This window comes from Telmatherina bonti (genome assembly GCF_933228915.1).
Source record: "Telmatherina bonti genome assembly, chromosome: 4".
NCBI classification, from domain to species: domain Eukaryota; kingdom Metazoa; phylum Chordata; class Actinopteri; order Atheriniformes; family Telmatherinidae; genus Telmatherina; species Telmatherina bonti.
Window position 1 is genome coordinate 39,173,799 of NC_136622.1, and position 21,923 is coordinate 39,195,721.

The 21,923-nt window shown below is 50.8% G+C and overlaps 1 protein-coding gene across 1 annotated transcript in view; it reads left to right on the plus strand.

Annotated features, from left to right (window-relative positions):
• gripap1 (GRIP1 associated protein 1) overlaps positions 1–21,923 on the plus strand; it is an 86,163-nt gene that overhangs the window by 40,274 nt on the left and 23,966 nt on the right. The window contains exons 8-10 of the mRNA XM_079238724.1: positions 18,086–18,220; positions 18,302–18,397; positions 21,790–21,900. Of these exons, the coding sequence (XP_079094850.1) occupies positions 18,086–18,220; positions 18,302–18,397; positions 21,790–21,900 (342 nt within the window). The remainder of the gene's footprint in view (positions 1–18,085; positions 18,221–18,301; positions 18,398–21,789; positions 21,901–21,923) is intronic.

Genomic DNA, 21,923 nt, shown 5'->3' on the forward strand with positions numbered 1-21,923 from the left:
CCACCTAGAACCCAGACAGACAGTAGAACCCACGAGAACCCAGACAGACAGTAGAACCCACCTAGAACCCAGACAGACAGTAGAACCCACCTAGAACCCAGACAGAAAGTAGAACCCACCTAGAACCCAGACAGACAGTAGAACCCACCTAGGACCCAGACAGACAATAGAGCCCACCTAGAACCCAGACAGACAGTAGAACCCACCTACGACCCAGACAGACAGTAGAGCCCACCTAGAACCCAGACAGACAGTAGAACCCACCTAGAACCCAGACAGACAGTAGAACCCAGACAGACAGTAGGACCCACTTAGAACCCAGACAGTCAGTAGGACCCACCTAGAACCCAGACAGACAGTAGGACCCACCTAGAACCCAGACAGACAGTAGAACCCACCGAGAACCCAGACAGTAGAACCCACCTAGAACCCAGACAGACAGTAGAACCCACCTAGAACCCAGACAGACAGTAGAACCCACCTAGAACCCAGACAGACAGTAGAACCCACCGAGAACCCAGACAGACAGTAGAACCCACCTAGAACCCAGACAGACAGTAGGACCCACCTAGAACCCAGACAGTAGAACCCACCTAGAACCCAGACAGACAGTAGAACCCACCTAGAACCCAGACAGACAGTAGAACCCACCTAGAACCCAGACAGACAGTAGAACCCACCTAGAACCCAGACAGACGGTAGAACCCACCTAGAACCCAGACAGTCAGTAGGACCCACCTAGAACCCAGACAGACAGTAGAACCCACCTAGAACCCAGACAGACAGTAGAACCCACCTAGAACCCAGACAGACAGTAGGACCCACCTAGAACCCAGACAGACAGTAGGACCCACCTAGAACCCAGACAGACAGACAGGACCCACCTAGAACCCAGACAGACAGTAGAACCCACCTAGAACCCAGACAGACAGTAGAACCCACCTAGGACCCAGACAGACAATAGAGCCCACCTAGAACCCAGACAGACAGTAGAACCCACCTACGACCCAGACAGACAGTAGAGCCCACCTAGAACCCAGACAGACAGTAGAACCCACCTAGAACCCAGACAGACAGTAGAACCCAGACAGACAGTAGGACCCACTTAGAACCCAGACAGACGGTAGGACCCACCTAGAACCCAGACAGACAGTAGAACCCACCGAGAACCCAGACAGACAGTAGAACCCACCTAGAACCCAGACAGACAGTAGGACCCACTTAGAACCCAGACAGACAGTAGGACCCACTTAGAACCCAGACAGACGGTAGAATCCACCTAGAACCCAGACAGACAGTAGGACCCACTTAGAACCCAGACAGACAGTAGAACCCACCTAGAACCCAGACAGACAGTAGAACCCACCGAGAACCCAGACAGTAGGACCCATCTAAAACCCAGACAGACAGTAGAACCCACCGGGAACCCAGACAGACAGTAGAACCCACCGAGAACCCAGACAGACAGTAGGACCCACCGAGAACCCAGACAGACAGTAGAACCCACCTAGAACCCAGACAGACAGTAGAACTCACCGAGAACCCAGACAGACAGTAGGGCCCACCTAGGACCCAGACAGACAGTAGGACCCACTTAGAACCCAGACAGACGGTAGAACCCACCTAGAACCCAGACAGACAGTAGAACCCACCTAGAACCCAGACAGACAGTAGAACCCACCTAGAACCCAGACAGACAGTAGAACCCACCTAGAACCCAGACAGACAGTAGAACCCACCTAGGACCCAGACAGACAGTAGAACCCACCTAGGACCCAGACAGACAATAGAGCCCACCTAGAACCCAGACAGACAGTAGAACCCACCTACGACCCAGACAGACAGTAGAGCCCACCTAGAACCCAGACAGACAGTAGAACCCACCTAGAACCCAGACAGACAGTAGAACCCAGACAGACAGTAGGACCCACTTAGAACCCAGACAGACGGTAGGACCCACCTAGAACCCAGACAGACAGTAGAACCCACCGAGAACCCAGACAGACAGTAGAACCCACCTAGAACCCAGACAGACAGTAGAACCCACTTAGAACCCAGACAGACAGTAGGACCCACTTAGAACCCAGACAGACGGTAGAATCCACCTAGAACCCAGACAGACAGTAGGACCCACTTAGAACCCAGACAGACAGTAGAACCCACCTAGAACCCAGACAGACAGTAGAACCCACCGAGAACCCAGACAGTAGGACCCATCTAAAACCCAGACAGACAGTAGAACCCACCGGGAACCCAGACAGACAGTAGAACCCACCGAGAACCCAGACAGACAGTAGGACCCACCGAGAACCCAGACAGACAGTAGAACCCACCTAGAACCCAGACAGACAGTAGAACTCACCGAGAACCCAGACAGACAGTAGGGCCCACCTAGGACCCAGACAGACAGTAGGACCCACTTAGAACCCAGACAGACGGTAGAACCCACCTAGAACCCAGACAGACAGTAGAACCCACCTAGAACCCAGACAGAAAGTAGAACCCACCTAGAACCCAGACAGACAGTAGAACCCACCTAGAACCCAGACAGACAGTAGAACCCACCTAGAACCCAGACAGACAGTAGAACCCACCTAGGACCCAGACAGACAATAGAGCCCACCTAGAACCCAGACAGACAGTAGAACCCACCTACGACCCAGACAGACAGTAGAGCCCACCTAGAACCCAGACAGACAGTAGAACCCACCTAGAACCCAGACAGACAGTAGAACCCAGACAGACAGTAGGACCCACTTAGAACCCAGACAGACGGTAGGACCCACCTAGAACCCAGACAGACAGTAGAACCCACCGAGAACCCAGACAGACAGTAGAACCCACCTAGAACCCAGACAGACAGTAGAACCCACTTAGAACCCAGACAGACAGTAGGACCCACTTAGAACCCAGACAGACGGTAGAATCCACCTAGAACCCAGACAGACAGTAGGACCCACTTAGAACCCAGACAGACAGTAGAACCCACCTAGAACCCAGACAGACAGTAGAACCCACCGAGAACCCAGACAGTAGGACCCATCTAAAACCCAGACAGACAGTAGAACCCACCGAGAACCCAGACAGACAGTAGGACCCACCGAGAACCCAGACAGACAGTAGAACCCACCTAGAACCCAGACAGACAGTAGAACTCACCGAGAACCCAGACAGACAGTAGGGCCCACCTAGGACCCAGACAGACAGTAGGACCCACTTAGAACCCAGACAGATGGTAGAACCCACCTAGAACCCAGACAGACAGTAGAACCCACCTAGAACCCAGACAGACAGTAGAACCCACCTAGAACCCAGACAGACAGTAGAACCCACCTAGAACCCAGACAGACAGTAGAACCCACCTAGAACCCAGACAGACAGTAGAACCCACCTAGAACCCAGACAGACGGTAGAACCCACCTAGAACCCAGACAGACGGTAGAACCCACCTAGAACCCAGACAGTCGGTAGGACCCACCTAGAACCCAGACAGACAGTAGAACCCACCTAGAACCCAGACAGTAGGACCCACCTAGAACCCAGACAGACAGTAGGACCCACCTAGAACCCAGACAGACAGTAGAACCCACCTAGAACCCAGACAGACAGTAGAACCCACCTAGAACCCAGACAGACAGTAGAACCCACCTAGAACCCAGACAGACAGTAGAACCCACCTAGAACCCAGACAGACAGTAGAACCCACCTAGAACCCAGACAGACAGTAGAACCCACCTAGAACCCAGACAGACGGTAGAACCCACCTAGAACCCAGACAGACGGTAGAACCCACCTAGAACCCAGACAGTCAGTAGGACCCACCTAGAACCCAGACAGACAGTAGAACCCACCTAGAACCCAGACAGTAGGACCCACCTAGAACCCAGACAGACAGTAGGACCCACCTTGAACCCAGACAGACAGTAGGACCCACCTAGAACCCAGACAGACAGTAGAACCCACCTAGAACCCAGACAGACAGTAGAACCCACCTAGAACCCAGACAGACAGTAGAACCCACCTAGGACCCAGACAGACAATAGAGCCCACCTAGAACCCAGACAGACAGTAGAACCCACCTACGACCCAGACAGACAGTAGAGCCCACCTAGAACCCAGACAGACAGTAGAACCCAGACAGTAGGACCCACTTAGAACCCAGACAGACGGTAGGACCCACCTAGAACCCAGACAGACAGTAGGACCCACCTAGAACCCAGACAGACGGTAGAACCCACCTAGAACCCAGACAGACGGTAGAACCCACCTAGAACCCAGACAGACAGTAGAGCCCACCTAGAACCCAGACACAGTAGAACCCACCGAGAACCCAGACAGACAGTAGGACCCACTTAGAACCCAGACAGACGGTAGGACCCACCTAGAACCCAGACAGACAGTAGGACCCACCTAGAACCCAGACAGACAGTAGAACCCACCGAGAACCCAGACAGACAGTAGAACCCACCTAGAACCCAGACAGACAGTAGAACCCACCTAGAACCCAGACAGACAGTAGAACCCACCTAGAACCCAGACAGACAGTAGAACCCACCGAGAACCCAGACAGACAGTAGAACCCACCTAGAACCCAGACAGTAGAACCCACCTAGAACCCAGACAGACGGTAGAACCCACCTAGAACCCAGACAGACGGTAGAGCCCACCTAGAACCCAGACACAGTAGAACCCACCGAGAACCCAGACAGACAGTAGGACCCACTTAGAACCCAGACAGACGGTAGGACCCACCTAGAACCCAGACAGACGGTAGGACCCACCTAGAACCCAGACAGACAGTAGAACCCACCGAGAACCCAGACAGACAGTAGAACCCACCTACGACCCAGACAGACAGTAGAGCCCACCTAGAACCCAGACAGACAGTAGAACCCACCTAGAACCCAGACAGACAGTAGAACCCACCGAGAACCCAGACAGACAGTAGAACCCACCTAGAACCCAGACAGACGGTAGAACCCACCTAGAACCCAGACAGACGGTAGAACCCACCTAGAACCCAGACAGACGGTAGAACCCACCTAGAACCCAGACAGACGGTAGAGCCCACCTAGAACCCAGACACAGTAGAACCCACCGAGAACCCAGACAGACAGTAGGACCCACTTAGAACCCAGACAGACAGTAGAACCCACCTAGAACCCAGACAGACAGTAGAACCCACCGAGAACCCAGACAGACAGTAGAACCCACCGAGAACCCAGACAGACAGTAGAACCCACCTAGAACCCAGACAGTAGAACCCACCTAGAACCCAGACAGACGGTAGAACCCACCTAGAACCCAGACAGACGGTAAAACCCACCTAGAACCCAGACAGACGGTAGAACCCACCTAGAACCCAGACAGACAGTAGAACCCACCTAGAACCCAGACAGACAGTAGAACCCACCTAGAACCCAGACAGACGGTAGAACCTATAAGCCAGACAGACAGTAGAACCCACCTAGAACCCAGACAGACAGTAGGACCCACCTAGAACCCAGACAGTAGAACCCACCTAGAACCCAGACAGACAGTAGAACCCACCTAGAACCCAGACAGACGGTAGAACCTAGAAGCCAGACAGACAGTAGAACCCACCTAGAACCCAGACACAGTAGAACCCACCGAGAACCCAGACAGACAGTAGAACCCAGACAGACAGTAGGACCCCCTTAGAACCCAGACAGACAGTAGGACCCACCGAGAACCCAGACAGACAGTAGAACCCACCTAGAACCCAGACAGACAGTAGAACCCACCGAGAACCCAGACAGACAGTAGAACCCACCTAGAACCCAGACACAGTAGAACCCACCGAGAACCCAGACAGACAGTAGAACCCAGACAGACAGTAGGACCCCCTTAGAACCCAGACAGACAGTAGGACCCACCGAGAACCCAGACAGACAGTAGAACCCATCGAGAACCCAGACAGACAGTAGAACCCACCTAGAACCCAGACAGACAGTACAACACACCTAGAACCCAGACAGACGGTAGAACCCACCTAGAACCCAGACAGACAGTAGAACCCAGACAGACAGTAGGACCCACTTAGAACCCAGACAGACGGTAGAATCCACCTAGAACCCAGACAGACAGTAGGACCCACCTAGAACCCAGACACAGTAGAACCCACCGAGAACCCAGACAGACAGTAGAACCCACCTAGAACCCAGACAGACAGTAGAACCCACCTAGAACCCAGACAGTAGGACACACCTAGAACCCAGACAGACAGTAGGACCCACCTAGAACCCAGACAGACAGTAGAACCCACCTAGAACCCAGACAGACAGTAGAACCCACCTAGAACCCAGACAGACAGTAGAACCCACCTAGGACCCAGACAATAGAGCCCACCTAGAACCCACAGACAGACAGTAGAGCCCACCTAGAACCCAGACAGACAGTAGAACCCACCTAGAACCCAGACAGACAGTAGAACCCACCGAGAACCCAGACAGACAGTAGGACCCACCTAGAACCCAGACAGACAGTAGAACCCACCTAGAACCCAGACAGACGGTAGAACCCACCTAGAACCCAGACAGACGGTAGAACCTAGAAGCCAGACAGACGGTAGAACCCACCTAGAACCCAGACAGACAGTAGGACCCACCTAGAACCCAGACAGACAGTAGGACCCACCTAGAACCCAGACACAGTAGAACCCACCGAGAACCCAGACAGACAGTAGAACCCAGACAGACAGTAGGACCCCCTTAGAACCCAGACAGACAGTAGGACCCACCGAGAACCCAGACAGTAGAACCCACCTAGAACCCAGACAGACAGTAGAACCCACCTAGGACCCAGACAGACAATAGAGCCCACCTAGAACCCAGACAGACAGTAGAACCCACCTACGACCCAGACAGACAGTAGAGCCTACCTAGAACCCAGACAGACAGTAGAACCCACCTAGAACCCAGACAGACAGTAGAACCCAGACAGACAGTAGGACCCACTTAGAACCCAGACAGACGGTAGGACCCACCTAGAACCCAGACAGACAGTAGGACCCACCTAGAACCCAGACAGACGGTAGAACCCACCTAGAACCCAGACAGACGGTAGAACCCACCTAGAACCCAGACAGACAGTAGAGCCCACCTAGAACCCAGACACAGTAGAACCCACCGAGAACCCAGACAGACAGTAGAACCCAGACAGACAGTAGGACCCACTTAGAACCCAGACAGACGGTGGGACCCACCTAGAACCCAGACAGACAGTAGGACCCACCTAGAACCCAGACAGACAGTAGAACCCACCGAGAACCCAGACAGTAGAACCCACCTAGAACCCAGACAGACAGTAGAACCCACCTAGAACCCAGACAGACAGTAGAACCCACCTAGAACCCAGACAGACAGTAGAACCCACCGAGAACCCAGACAGACAGTAGAACCCACCTAGAACCCAGACAGACAGTAGGACCCACCTAGAACCCAGACAGTAGAACCCACCTAGAACCCAGACAGACAGTAGAACCCACCTAGAACCCAGACAGACGGTAGAACCTAGAAGCCAGACAGACAGTAGAACCCACCTAGAACCCAGACAGACGGTAGGACCCACCTAGAACCCAGACAGACAGTAGGACCTACCTAGAACCCAGACACAGTAGAACCCACCGAGAACCCAGACAGACAGTAGAACCCAGACAGACAGTAGGACCCCCTTAGAACCCAGACAGACAGTAGGACCCACCGAGCACCCAGACAGACAGTAGAACCCATCGAGAACCCAGACAGACAGTAGAACCCACCTAGAACCCAGACAGACAGTACAACACACCTAGAACCCAGACAGACGGTAGAACCCACCTAGAACCCAGACAGACGGTAGAACCCACCTAGAACCCAGACAGACAGTAGAACCCACCTAGAACCCAGACAGACGGTAGAACCCACCTAGAACCCAGACAGACGGTAGAACCCACCTAGAACCCAGACAGACGGTAGAACCCACCTAGAACCCAGACAGACAGTAGAACCCACCGAGAACCCAGACAGACAGTAGAACCCACCTAGAACCCAGACAGACAGTAGAACCCACCTAGAACCCAGACAGTAGAACCCACCTAGAACCCAGACAGACAGTAGAACCCACCTAGAACCCAGACCGATGGTAGAACCCACCTAGAACCCAGACAGATGGTAGAACCCACCTAGAACCCAGACAGACGGTAGAACCCACTTAGAACCCAGACAGACAGTAGGACCCACTTAGAACCCAGACAGACGGTAGAATCCACCTAGAACCCAGACAGACAGTAGGACCCACCTAGAACCCAGACAGACGGTAGAACCCACCTAGAACCCAGACAGACAGTAGAACCCACCGAGAACCCAGACAGTAGGACCCATCTAAAACCCAGACAGACAGTAGAACCCACCGGGAACCCAGACAGACAGTAGAACCCACCGAGAACCCAGACAGACAGTAGGACCCACCGAGAACCCAGACAGACAGTAGAACCCACCTAGAACCCAGACAGACAGTAGAACTCACCGAGAACCCAGACAGACAGTAGGGCCCACCTAGAACCCAGACAGACAGTAGGACCCACTTAGAACCCAGACAGATGGTAGAACCCACCTAGAACCCAGACAGACAGTAGAACCCACGAGAACCCAGACAGACAGTAGAACCCACGAGAACCCAGACAGACAGTAAAACCCACCTAGAACCCAGACAGACAGTAGAACCCACCTTGAACCCAGACAGACAGTAGAACCCAGACAGACAGTAGGACCCCCTTAGAACCCAGACAGACGGTAGAACCCACTTAGAACCCAGACAGACAGTAGGACCCACTTAGAACCCAGACAGACGGTAGAATCCACCTAGAACCCAGACAGACAGTAGGACCCACCTAGAACCCAGACAGACAGTAGAACCCACCTAGAACCCAGACAGACAGTAGAACCCACCTAGAACCCAGACAGACAGTAGAACCCACCGAGAACCCAGACAGTAGGACCCATCTAAAACCCAGACAGACAGTAGAACCCACCTAGAACCCAGACAGACGGTAGGACCCACCTAGAACCCAGACAGACAGTAGGACCCACCTAGAACCCAGACAGACAGTAGGACCCACCTAGAACCCAGACACAGTAGAACCCACCGAGAACCCAGACAGACAGTAGAACCCAGACAGACAGTAGGACCCCCTTAGAACCCAGACAGACAGTAGGACCCACCGAGAACCCAGACAGACAGTAGAACCCATCGAGAACCCAGACAGACAGTAGAACCCACCTAGAACCCAGACAGACAGTACAACACACCTAGAACCCAGACAGACGGTAGAACCCACCTAGAACCCAGACAGACGGTAGAACCCACCTAGAACCCAGACAGACGGTAGAACCCACCTAGAACCCAGACAGACAGTAGAACCCACCGAGAACCCAGACAGACAGTAGAACCCACCTAGAACCCAGACAGACAGTAGAACCCACCTAGAACCCAGACAGACAGTAGAACCCACCTAGAACCCAGACAGACAGTAGAACCCACCTAGAACCCAGACCGACGGTAGAACCCACCTAGAACCCAGACAGATGGTAGAACCCACCTAGAACCCAGACAGACGGTAGAACCCACTTAGAACCCAGACAGACAGTAGGACCCACTTAGAACCCAGACAGACGGTAGAATCCACCTAGAACCCAGACAGACAGTAGGACCCACCTAGAACCCAGACAGACGGTAGAACCCACCTAGAACCCAGACAGACAGTAGAACCCACCGAGAACCCAGACAGTAGGACCCATCTAAAACCCAGACAGACAGTAGAACCCACCGGGAACCCAGACAGACAGTAGAACCCACCGAGAACCCAGACAGACAGTAGGACCCACCGAGAACCCAGACAGACAGTAGAACCCACCTAGAACCCAGACAGACAGTAGAACTCACCGAGAACCCAGACAGACAGTAGGGCCCACCTAGAACCCAGACAGACAGTAGGACCCACTTAGAACCCAGACAGACGGTAGAACCCACCTAGAACCCAGACAGACAGTAGAACCCACGAGAACCCAGACAGACAGTAGAACCCACGAGAACCCAGACAGACAGTAGAACCCACCTAGAACCCAGACAGACAGTAGAACCCACCTAGAACCCAGACAGACAGTAGGACCCACCTAGAACCCAGACAGTAGAACCCACCTAGAACCCAGACAGACAGTAGAACCCACCTAGAACCCAGACAGACGGTAGAACCTAGAAGCCAGACAGACAGTAGAACCCACCTAGAACCCAGACAGACGGTAGGACCCACCTAGAACCCAGACAGACAGTAGGACCTACCTAGAACCCAGACACAGTAGAACCCACCGAGAACCCAGACAGACAGTAGAACCCAGACAGACAGTAGGACCCCCTTAGAACCCAGACAGACAGTAGGACCCACCGAGAACCCAGACAGACAGTAGAACCCATCGAGAACCCAGACAGACAGTAGAACCCACCTAGAACCCAGACAGACAGTACAACACACCTAGAACCCAGACAGACGGTAGAACCCACCTAGAACCCAGACAGACGGTAGAACCCACCTAGAACCCAGACAGACGGTAGAACCCACCTAGAACCCAGACAGACAGTAGAACCCACCTAGAACCCAGACAGACGGTAGAACCCACCTAGAACCCAGACGGTAGAACCCACCTAGAACCCAGACAGACGGTAGAACCCACCTAGAACCCAGACAGACAGTAGAACCCACCGAGAACCCAGACAGACAGTAGAACCCACCTAGAACCCAGACAGACAGTAGAACCCACCTAGAACCCAGACAGTAGAACCCACCTAGAACCCAGACAGACAGTAGAACCCACCTAGAACCCAGACCGACGGTAGAACCCACCTAGAACCCAGACAGATGGTAGAACCCACCTAGAACCCAGACAGACAGTAGAATCCACCTAGAACCCAGACAGACAGTAGGACCCACCTAGAACCCAGACAGACGGTAGAACCCACCTAGAACCCAGACAGACAGTAGAACCCACCGAGAACCCAGACAGTAGGACCCATCTAAAACCCAGACAGACAGTAGAACCCACCGGGAACCCAGACAGACAGTAGAACCCACCGAGAACCCAGACAGACAGTAGGACCCACCGAGAACCCAGACAGACAGTAGAACCCACCTAGAACCCAGACAGACAGTAGAACTCACCGAGAACCCAGACAGACAGTAGGGCCCACCTAGAACCCAGACAGACAGTAGGACCCACTTAGAACCCAGACAGATGGTAGAACCCACCTAGAACCCAGACAGACAGTAGAACCCACGAGAACCCAGACAGACAGTAGAACCCACGAGAACCCAGACAGACAGTAGAACCCACCTAGAACCCAGACAGACAGTAGAACCCACCTTGAACCCAGACAGACAGTAGAACCCAGACAGACAGTAGGACCCCCTTAGAACCCAGACAGACGGTAGAACCCACTTAGAACCCAGACAGACAGTAGGACCCACTTAGAACCCAGACAGACGGTAGAATCCACCTAGAACCCAGACAGACAGTAGGACCCACCTAGAACCCAGACAGACAGTAGAACCCACCTAGAACCCAGACAGACAGTAGAACCCACCGAGAACCCAGACAGTAGGACCCATCTAAAACCCAGACAGACAGTAGAACCCACCTAGAACCCAGACAGACGGTAGGACCCACCTAGAACCCAGACAGACAGTAGGACCCACCTAGAACCCAGACAGACAGTAGGACCCACCTAGAACCCAGACACAGTAGAACCCACCGAGAACCCAGACAGACAGTAGAACCCAGACAGACAGTAGGACCCCCTTAGAACCCAGACAGACAGTAGGACCCACCGAGAACCCAGACAGACAGTAGAACCCATCGAGAACCCAGACAGACAGTAGAACCCACCTAGAACCCAGACAGACAGTACAACACACCTAGAACCCAGACAGACGGTAGAACCCACCTAGAACCCAGACAGACGGTAGAACCCACCTAGAACCCAGACAGACGGTAGAACCCACCTAGAACCCAGACAGACAGTAGAACCCACCGAGAACCCAGACAGACAGTAGAACCCACCTAGAACCCAGACAGACAGTAGAACCCACCTAGAACCCAGACAGACAGTAGAACCCACCTAGAACCCAGACAGACAGTAGAACCCACCTAGAACCCAGACCGACGGTAGAACCCACCTAGAACCCAGACAGATGGTAGAACCCACCTAGAACCCAGACAGACGGTAGAACCCACTTAGAACCCAGACAGACAGTAGGACCCACTTAGAACCCAGACAGACGGTAGAATCCACCTAGAACCCAGACAGACAGTAGGACCCACCTAGAACCCAGACAGACGGTAGAACCCACCTAGAACCCAGACAGACAGTAGAACCCACCGAGAACCCAGACAGTAGGACCCATCTAAAACCCAGACAGACAGTAGAACCCACCGGGAACCCAGACAGACAGTAGAACCCACCGAGAACCCAGACAGACAGTAGGACCCACCGAGAACCCAGACAGACAGTAGAACCCACCTAGAACCCAGACAGACAGTAGAACTCACCGAGAACCCAGACAGACAGTAGGGCCCACCTAGAACCCAGACAGACAGTAGGACCCACTTAGAACCCAGACAGACGGTAGAACCCACCTAGAACCCAGACAGACAGTAGAACCCACGAGAACCCAGACAGACAGTAGAACCCACGAGAACCCAGACAGACAGTAGAACCCACCTAGAACCCAGACAGACAGTAGAACCCACCTTGAACCCAGACAGACAGTAGAACCCAGACAGACAGTAGGACCCCCTTAGAACCCAGACAGACGGTAGAACCCACTTAGAACCCAGACAGACAGTAGGACCCACTTAGAACCCAGACAGACGGTAGAATCCACCTAGAACCCAGACAGACAGTAGGACCCACAGAGAACCCAGACAGACAGTAGAACCCACCTAGAACCCAGACAGACAGTAGAACCCACCTAGAACCCAGACAGACAGTAGAACCCACCGAGAACCCAGACAGTAGGACCCATCTAAAACCCAGACAGACAGTAGAACCCACCGGGAACCCAGACAGACAGTAGAACCCACCGAGAACCCAGACAGACAGTAGGACCCACCGAGAACCCAGACACAGTAGAACCCACCTAGAACCCAGACAGACAGTAGAACTCACCGAGAACCCAGACAGACAGTAGGGCCCACCTAGAACCCAGACAGACAGTAGGACCCACTTAGAACCCAGACAGACGGTAGAACCCACCTAGAACCCAGACAGACAGTAGAACCCACGAGAACCCAGACAGACAGTAGAACCCACCTAGAACCCAGACAGACAGTAGGACCCACTTAGAACCCAGACAGACAGTAGAACCCACCTAGAACCCAGACAGACAGTAGAACCCACGAGAACCCAGACAGTAGAACCCACCTAGAACCCAGACAGACAGTAGAACCCACCTAGAACCCAGACAGACAGTAGGACCCACCTAGAACCCAGACAGACAGTAGGACCCACCTAGAACCCAGACACAGTAGAACCCACCGAGAACCCAGACAGACAGTAGAACCCAGACAGACAGTAGGACCCCCTTAGAACCCAGACAGACAGTAGGACCCACCGAGAACCCAGACAGACAGTAGAACCCACCGAGAACCCAGACAGACAGTAGAACCCACCTAGAACCCAGACAGACAGTACATCACACCTAGAACCCAGACAGACAGTACAACACACCTAGAACCCAGACAGACGGTAGAACCCACCTAGAACCCAGACAGACGGTAGAACCCACCTAGAACCCAGACAGACAGTAGAACCCACCGAGAACCCAGACAGACAGTAGAACCCACCGAGAACCCAGACAGTAGAACCCACCTAGAACCCAGACAGTAGGACCCACCTAGAACCCAGACAGACAGTAGGACCCACCTAGAACCCAGACAGACAGTAGAACCCACCTACGACCCAGACAGACAGTAGAGCCCACCTAGAACCCAGACAGACAGTAGAGCCCACCTAGAACCCAGACAGACAGTAGAACCCACCTAGAACCCAGACAGACAGTAGAACCCAGACAGACAGTAGGACCCACTTAGAACCCAGACAGACGGTAGGACCCACCTAGAACCCAGACAGACAGTAGGACCCACCTAGAACCCAGACAGACAGTAGAACCCACCGAGAACCCAGACAGACAGTAGAACCCACCTAGAACCCAGACAGACAGTAGAACCCACCTAGAACCCAGACAGAAAGTAGAACCCACCTAGAACCCAGACAGACAGTAGAACCCACCGAGAACCCAGACAGACAGTAGAACCCACCGAGAACCCAGACAGACAGTAGAACCCACCTAGAACCCAGACAGTCAGTAGAACCCACCGAGAACCCAGACAGTAGAACCCACCTAGAACCCAGACAGACAGTAGGACCCACCTAGAACCCAGACAGTAGAACCCACCTAGAACCCAGACAGACAGTAGAACTCACCGAGAACCCAGACAGACAGTAGGGCCCACCTAGAACCCAGACAGACAGTAGGACCAACTTAGAACCCAGACAGACGGTAGAACCCACCTAGAACCCAGACAGACAGTAGGACCCACCTAGAACCCAGACAGACAGTAGAACCCACCTAGAACCCAGACAGACAGTAGAACCCAGACAGACAGTAGGACCCCCTTAGAACCCAGACAGACAGTAGAACCCACCGAGAACCCAGACAGACAGTAGAACCCACCGAGAACCCGGACAGACAGTACAACACACCTAGAACCCAGACAGACGGTAGAACCCACCTAGAACCCAGACAGACGGTAGAACCCACCTAGATCCCAGACAGACAGTAGAACCCACCGAGAACCCAGACAGTAGGACCCATCTAGAACCCAGACAGACAGTAGAACCCACTTAGAACCCAGACATACTGTAGAACCCACCTAGAACCCAGACAGACAGTAGGACCCACTTAGAACCCAGACAGACGGTAGAACCCACCTAGAACCCAGACAGACAGTAGGACCCACTTAGAACCCAGACAGACGGTAGAACCCACCTAGAACCCAGACAGTACGACCCACCCAGAACCCAGACAGACAGTAGAACCCACCTAGAACCCAGACAGACGGTAGGACCCACCTAGAACCCAGACAGACAGTAGAACCCACCTAGAACCCAGACAGACAGTAGAACCCACCTAGAACCCAGACAGACGGTAGGACCCACCTAGAATCCAGACAGACAGTAGGACCCACTTAGAACCCAGACAGACAGTAGAACCCACCGAGAACCCAGACAGTAGGACCCATCTAGAACCCAGACAGACAGTAGAACCCACCGAGAACCCAGACAGACAGTAGAACCCACCTAGAACCCAGACAGACAGTAGAACCCACCTAGAACCGACAGACAGTAGAACTCACCGAGAACCCAGACAGACAGTCGAACCCACCTAGAACCCAGACAGACAGTAGAACCCACCTAGAACCCAGACAGACAGTAGGACCCACTTAGAACCCAGACAGACAGTAGAACCCACCTAGAACCCAGACAGACAGTAGGACCCACTTAGAACCCAGACAGACGGTAGAACCCACCTAGAACCAAGACAGACAGTAGGACCCACCTAGAACCCAGACAGACAGTAGAACCCACCTAGAACCCAGACAGACAGTAGAACCCACCTAGAACCCAGACAGACAGTAGGAGTCATGTAGAACCCAGACAGACAGTAGAACCAAAACCTTCTTCACATGTTGGAATGGATCTTGATGTTCAGAACCTTTAGATCAGAGATCTTCTGACGTGAAGGTGAACCCTTGTTGCAGGAGAACGGCGCTCTCAGGGGGAACCTGTGCGCTCTGGAACAGCTAACAGAAAAATTCATCCTAAAGCCGCAGAACGTCATGGAGAACCGAACTCAGAGAACTTTGTTTGGTTTCTACTAAAAATAAAAGAAAACGGATTCAGGTTGAAATCCAGGTCAGGTTTATAAAGTGATCCAGAAACTGGACTGCAGAGACCGGCGGGGTCTCCCGCAGAACCAGAACCAGAACCAGAGGTCTTCCACGTCCAAACTGGTTCATTTAACTGGAGCAGGAACAGCTGAAGACACTGAAGCTGTTTTATTCTCCATATGGAAGATGGAAATAGTCCAGAAATAAAACATGTTTATTATGATTAATCAAAGTTTATAATAAAAAAAACATTAAAAGTGTAAAAATGTCTGAAATATGAGAAAATCTAACTTGGAAAATGATGCAGCAGTAAAAACATTAAAGGATAAATTAAATAATAATGCTGACGTAAATATGATCATAAGAAAGTATGATTGTATTCATAAACATGAGGAAATGTAAAAAGGAAATAAATAATAAATCTGCTGTTATTTAAAAGACAAAAACATTTTAATAAATATGCGACAATTCAAAGGCCAAAAAGTAATTTAACATAAAAATGCAATTATTAAAATAGATAAAAAAATCTTATGACATTAATATATAATTTATATATAATATAAATATCAGACATCTATGCTCATTTTTCTTTGCAATGCAGTGTTTTAATAAATGGAAAGGTTTTTATAAATATTAAAAGGTAATAGACAATATAAATAGAAAATAATCTGTTAATAAAATATAAAAAGTGAAATTTTTATTATTAAAATAACTAAATTCCCCCCAAAAAACTTTTCTGAATAAAAAGAAAAAAAATGTAAATAAGTGAAATAAAATAAACTTTAACACCTGCATCTACCTGGACTCAGCAGTCGCACGCCGACCTCCTGATGGCGCTGCTCAGCCTGGAGAGAAGCGTCTCCCTGACTGCAGAGTAGAGTAGAGTAGAATATAGAGTAGAATAGAATAGAAGATAAAGTGGAATAGAATATAGAGTAGAGTATGATGTAGAGTCGAATAGAATATAGAGTAGAGTAGAGGAGAATATAGAGTACAATATAGCGAAGTATAGTATAATAGAGTAGAATAGAATATAGAGTACAGTAGAGTACAGTAGAATGTAGAGTAGAATATAGAGTAGAATAGAATATAGAGTAGAGTAGAATATAGAGTACAATATAGTGAAGTATAGTAGAGTAGAATAGAATATAGAGTACAGTAGAATGTAGAGTAGAGTAGAATATAGAGTAGAATAGAATACAGAGTAGAGTAGAATATAGAGTAGAGTAGAATAGAATATAGAGTAGAGTAGAATATAGAGTAGAGTAGAATAGAATATAGAGTAGAGTAGAATGTAGAGTAGAATATAGAATAGAGTAGGATGTAGAGTCGAATAGAATATAGATTAGAGTAGAATATAGAGTACAATATAGTGAAGTATAGTATAGTAGAGTAGAATAGAATATAGAGTACAGTAGAGTACAGTAGAGTAGAGTAGAATATAGAGTAGAGTAGAATATAGAGTAGAGTAGAATAGAATATAGAGTAGAGTATAATATAGAGTAGAGTATAGTATAGTATAGTAGAATAGAACATAGAGTACAGTAGAGTATAGTAGAATTTTAGAGTAGAATATAGAGTAGAGTAGAATATAGAGTAGAGTGGAATAGAATATAGAGTAGAATAGAGTAGAATGTGGAGTAGAATATAGAGTAGGATATAGAGTAGAATAGAATATAGAGTACAGTAGAGTAGAGTAGAATGTAGAGTAGAATGTAGAGTAGAATATAGAGTAGAGTAGGATATAGAGTAGAGTAGAATAGAATATAGAGTAGAGTAGAATATAGAGTAGAGTAGGATATAGAGTAGAGTAGAATAGAATATAGAGTACAGTAGAGTAGAATATAGAGTAGAGTAAATTGTTCACAGTTTAAAGCGTTTGTCCCTTCAGGGCTGCCGTAGTTCCGAACTTCAGTCGGTTTGAACTGAATTGTTTCTTTAAATCCAGAAAACTGGATCTCCATCTTCATCTGCCCTTCATCATCATCATCATTCTGCTTCCCTGCAGTCTTCCTCGTCCGGCCATGTGACCTCGCTGTGTTTGTGTCTCTGCTGCGAGTGTGAATAAAGTTTTTCGTGTGCAGATCCAGACGGCGAAGACACAGGAGATGAACCTGCTGAGGGAGCAGCAGGAGGCGCTTACGGCCGAGCTGCAGCAGCGACGCCTCGAACATGACGCTCTGCTGGCCCAGAAAGACGACCTCAGCTCGCAGCTACAGGTACCGTGTCCGGATCGCCGCTGGTCCGGTTCAGGCCGGTTCCACGGACCGCCTCGCTCACACGGTGTCTGTCCTCCGCAGGAGTCCAGCTTCGCCAACAGGAAGCTGCTGGAGCAGCTGACGGAGGAGGGACAGGAGAAGGAAAAGCTGCTGCGAGAGCTGGACGAAGCCAAGAAGGTAGACTGGTCCACATCCGGTCCTGCAGGTTCTGCACGTTTCCTGGTGCAGCACCTGCACCGGATCAATGAGTCGGCGTGAATCGGGTTAGGGGCGTCGGAGCGGGAAACATCTAAAACCTGCAGGGGACCTCAAATGGAGAGAAATCTGTCTTTATTATCCAATCAAAAAAGTTACATTTGAAACCAAAAATTATTTTTGAGAGCAAAAAAAAAAAAGTGAGAATCAAATTTTTTTGTAGAGATAGAAACTAATTAGGTTCCAATTAAAAAAAATATATATATATTTGAGAAAGCATACTTCTCCAACTTCAATCAAAACTAATGTTTGTAGGTCAGAAATTACAACCATTGTGCATAAAAATAAGTCCTTTTCTCTTCATTCATTCATTCATTTTCTGAACCGCTTATTCCAATTCAGGGTCGCGGGGAAGCTGGAGCCTATCCCAGCTGGCTTTGGGCGACAGGCAGGGTACACCCTGGACAGCTCGCCAGTCCATCGCAGGGCCACACAGAGAGACGAACAACCACTCACACTCACACCTAGGGGCAATTTAGAGTGACCAATTAACCTAACATGCATGTCTTTGGATGGTGGGAGGAAGCCGGAGAACCCGGAGAGAACCCACGCATACACGGGGAGAACATGCAAACTCCACACAGAAAGGCCACTGACCAAACCCCTCCCCAGCCAAGGATCGAACCAGTGACCTTCTTGCTGTGAGGCCACAGTGCTAACCACTGTGCCACTGTGCAGTATTCTCAAATATATATATATTTTTAATTGGAACCTAATTAGTTTCTATCTCTACAAAAAAATTTGATTCTCACTTTTTTTTTTTTTTGCTCTCAAAAATCATTTTTGGTTTCAAATGTAACTTTTTTGATTGGATAATAAAGACACAGATTTCTCCATAGCCTCGAGGACCAGCGGCCGGACAGAAAACATCAGCAGCGGCGCGGCGGAAACGTGGCATTAGACGGAGAACATTCCTGCTGAGTCATCAGTCCTGGTTCCTGTCCTGGTCTGTCTGGTCTGGTCTGGTTCCAGTCCTGGTCTGGTTCAATCCTGGTCTAGTTCATGTCTAACCCTGCAGCACCAAGCCCGCCGTAGACCAGTCCCAGTCCACTTCTGGGGTTTCTAAAAGCAGGACTTGGCGGTAAAACGTCCCGACCTCCACGCCAACTCTGACCCCGGCGTACGACAACATCTGGAGAAACGGGAAACGGCGACACCAAAGGCAGGAAATAAAAAGGAATCTGAGCCATTTGTTCCAAATGAAACGTAAACTTTCCCCCAGAATGTTGGACATTAACAGCATCTGCAGGAGAAGAGAAAAAGTTCCTCCAGCACGTAAAACGTCCAGCAGTAAAATGTTCTGAAACCAAGCAGTTCTACATGTTAGAAAAGCCACATCACACAGTTAATAAGTCGTACAGAAGCTGCCGTACTAATAAAGCTCTACATGAAGACCTGCAGGTAAAAGGAGGCGGTCGCCATGACAACAGCCCATCATCAGGCTGCTCAGGTGTTTCCTCCACCTGCAGATACAGAACATGAAGTGATGGTTGGATATAAAATGCTCCCCAATGTGTCTTATCTGTCCCTGCTGGTGGACATGGAACATGGAGACTCTGGACTCCAGTCCGGCACCTTCCAAAGGGAAGGGACTGACAGGTCGGGTCCGCTCCTTTTCCCAACCCAGAGCAGAGGAACAGAACGATGTTCTCCACAGCCAGACGTGGTGTAGCGGCCATCGGGCAGATGGAGGCAGGTGGAGGTGCCTCCATGCCCAGGAGGAAACCTGTTGTACAGCTGCAGATGTGTGCAGATAGTGGAGACGCTACATAACATGCTACTAAATGGTAACGTGTCCCGTTCAGCTGCGACCAGCGCTGTTGTCCCCGACCTCCAACCATCATGTTGGAACCAAACTGCTGCCAAACGTCTAGAAGTTCTGGTCCAGGTCCAGCTCTAGTCCAGGTCCAGTCCAGGTCCAGCTCTAGTCCAGGTCCTGGTCCAGGTCCAGCTCTAGTCCAGGTCCAGCTCTAGTCCAGGTCCAGTCCAGATCCAGCTCTAGTCCAGGTCCTGGTCCAGGTCCAGCTCTAGTCCAGGTCCAGTCCAGGTCCTGGTCCAGGTCCTGGTCCAGGTCCAGGTCCAGTTCTAGTCCAGGTCCAGTCCAGGTCCTGGTCCAGGTCCAGCTCTAGTCCAGGTCCAGCTCTAGTCCAGGCCCAGTCCAGGTCCAACTCTAGTCCAGGTCCAGTCCAGGTCCTGGTCCAGGTCCAGGTCCAGCTGTAATCCAGGTCCAGGTCCAGGCCCAGCTGTAGTCCAGGTCCAGGTCCAGGCCCTGGTCCAGCTGTAGTCCAGGTCCAGGCCCTGGTCCAGGTCCAGGTCCAGGTCCAGCTCTAGTCCAGGTCCAGGTCCAACTCTAGTCCAGGTCCAGGTCCAACTCTAGTCCAGGTCCAGGTCCAGCTGTAGTCCAGTTCCAGGTCCAGGTCCAGCTGTAGTCCAGTTCCAGGTCCAGGTCCAGGTCCAACTCTAGTCCAGGTCCAGGTCCAGGTCCAGCTGTAGTCCAGTTCCAGTTCCAGGTCCAGGTCCAGGTCCTAACTGGATGAAGTTAAACTGCATCATCATGGAGTTTTGAACCTGATCAATGCATCTGATCAGTGATTGGATGGGACTTTGGTCACCTGGTGGGACGGTTACGTAAACCTGCATCATCAGCGTCACCATGGCAACACATTTCGTTGTTTTTTCTGAATATGCAGAGTCGTGTTTTTCAGCTGTGGGGGCGGCGGGACAACCCCCCCCCCCCCCCCCCCCCCCCCCAGCTTCATCAGTAGAACCAGTCATCTCCATGACGACTGATCAGTTAGTTCGGCATCAGTTTTAACTGAAGAAGTTTTGCTGCAGATATTTTCACAATAAGAGCAGAAAAACAGTTTAATATAGATTAATATGTTTAACATTGTAACTGATGATATTGATTATTGCTTCTTTATGTTGGTTTTGATTGATTTCTGATAAGCTGTCCTGCTGCAAACCAAACGTCCACGGCTGGATGTGGAGATGCAGAAAACATCCGTCATGTCTGCTGACTTCAGGCGTAGTCAAACTTCAGTCAATTAATAAGTTTAGAATGCTTTAAAATGATTATTTAACTATTTTATTGATCAATTTCCAGTTTTTTCTTTTTCTTCAGTAAAATGCAACATTTAGAAGATTTCTAACCCTGAGCTGAGCTTGTAAAGGTTCTGCCTACAGTCCTGGTACTGGTCCAGGGAGTCCAGCTGGTCTGGTTCCAGCACAACCAGGACTGGAAGGTTTAAACATGTTCCAGAGGAAGCAGAAAGTATGAACACGTGTGAGTATGAACATGCGTGTGTGTGCAGACGGCGGAGAAGAGGAAGGCCATGCTGGACGACATGGCGACGCAGCTGAACCAGGAGAAGTCCGACCACAAGGAGGCGCTGTCGGACCTGAAACTGCAGCACGAGAAGGAGGTGGGTCTGCAGTCCTGGACCAA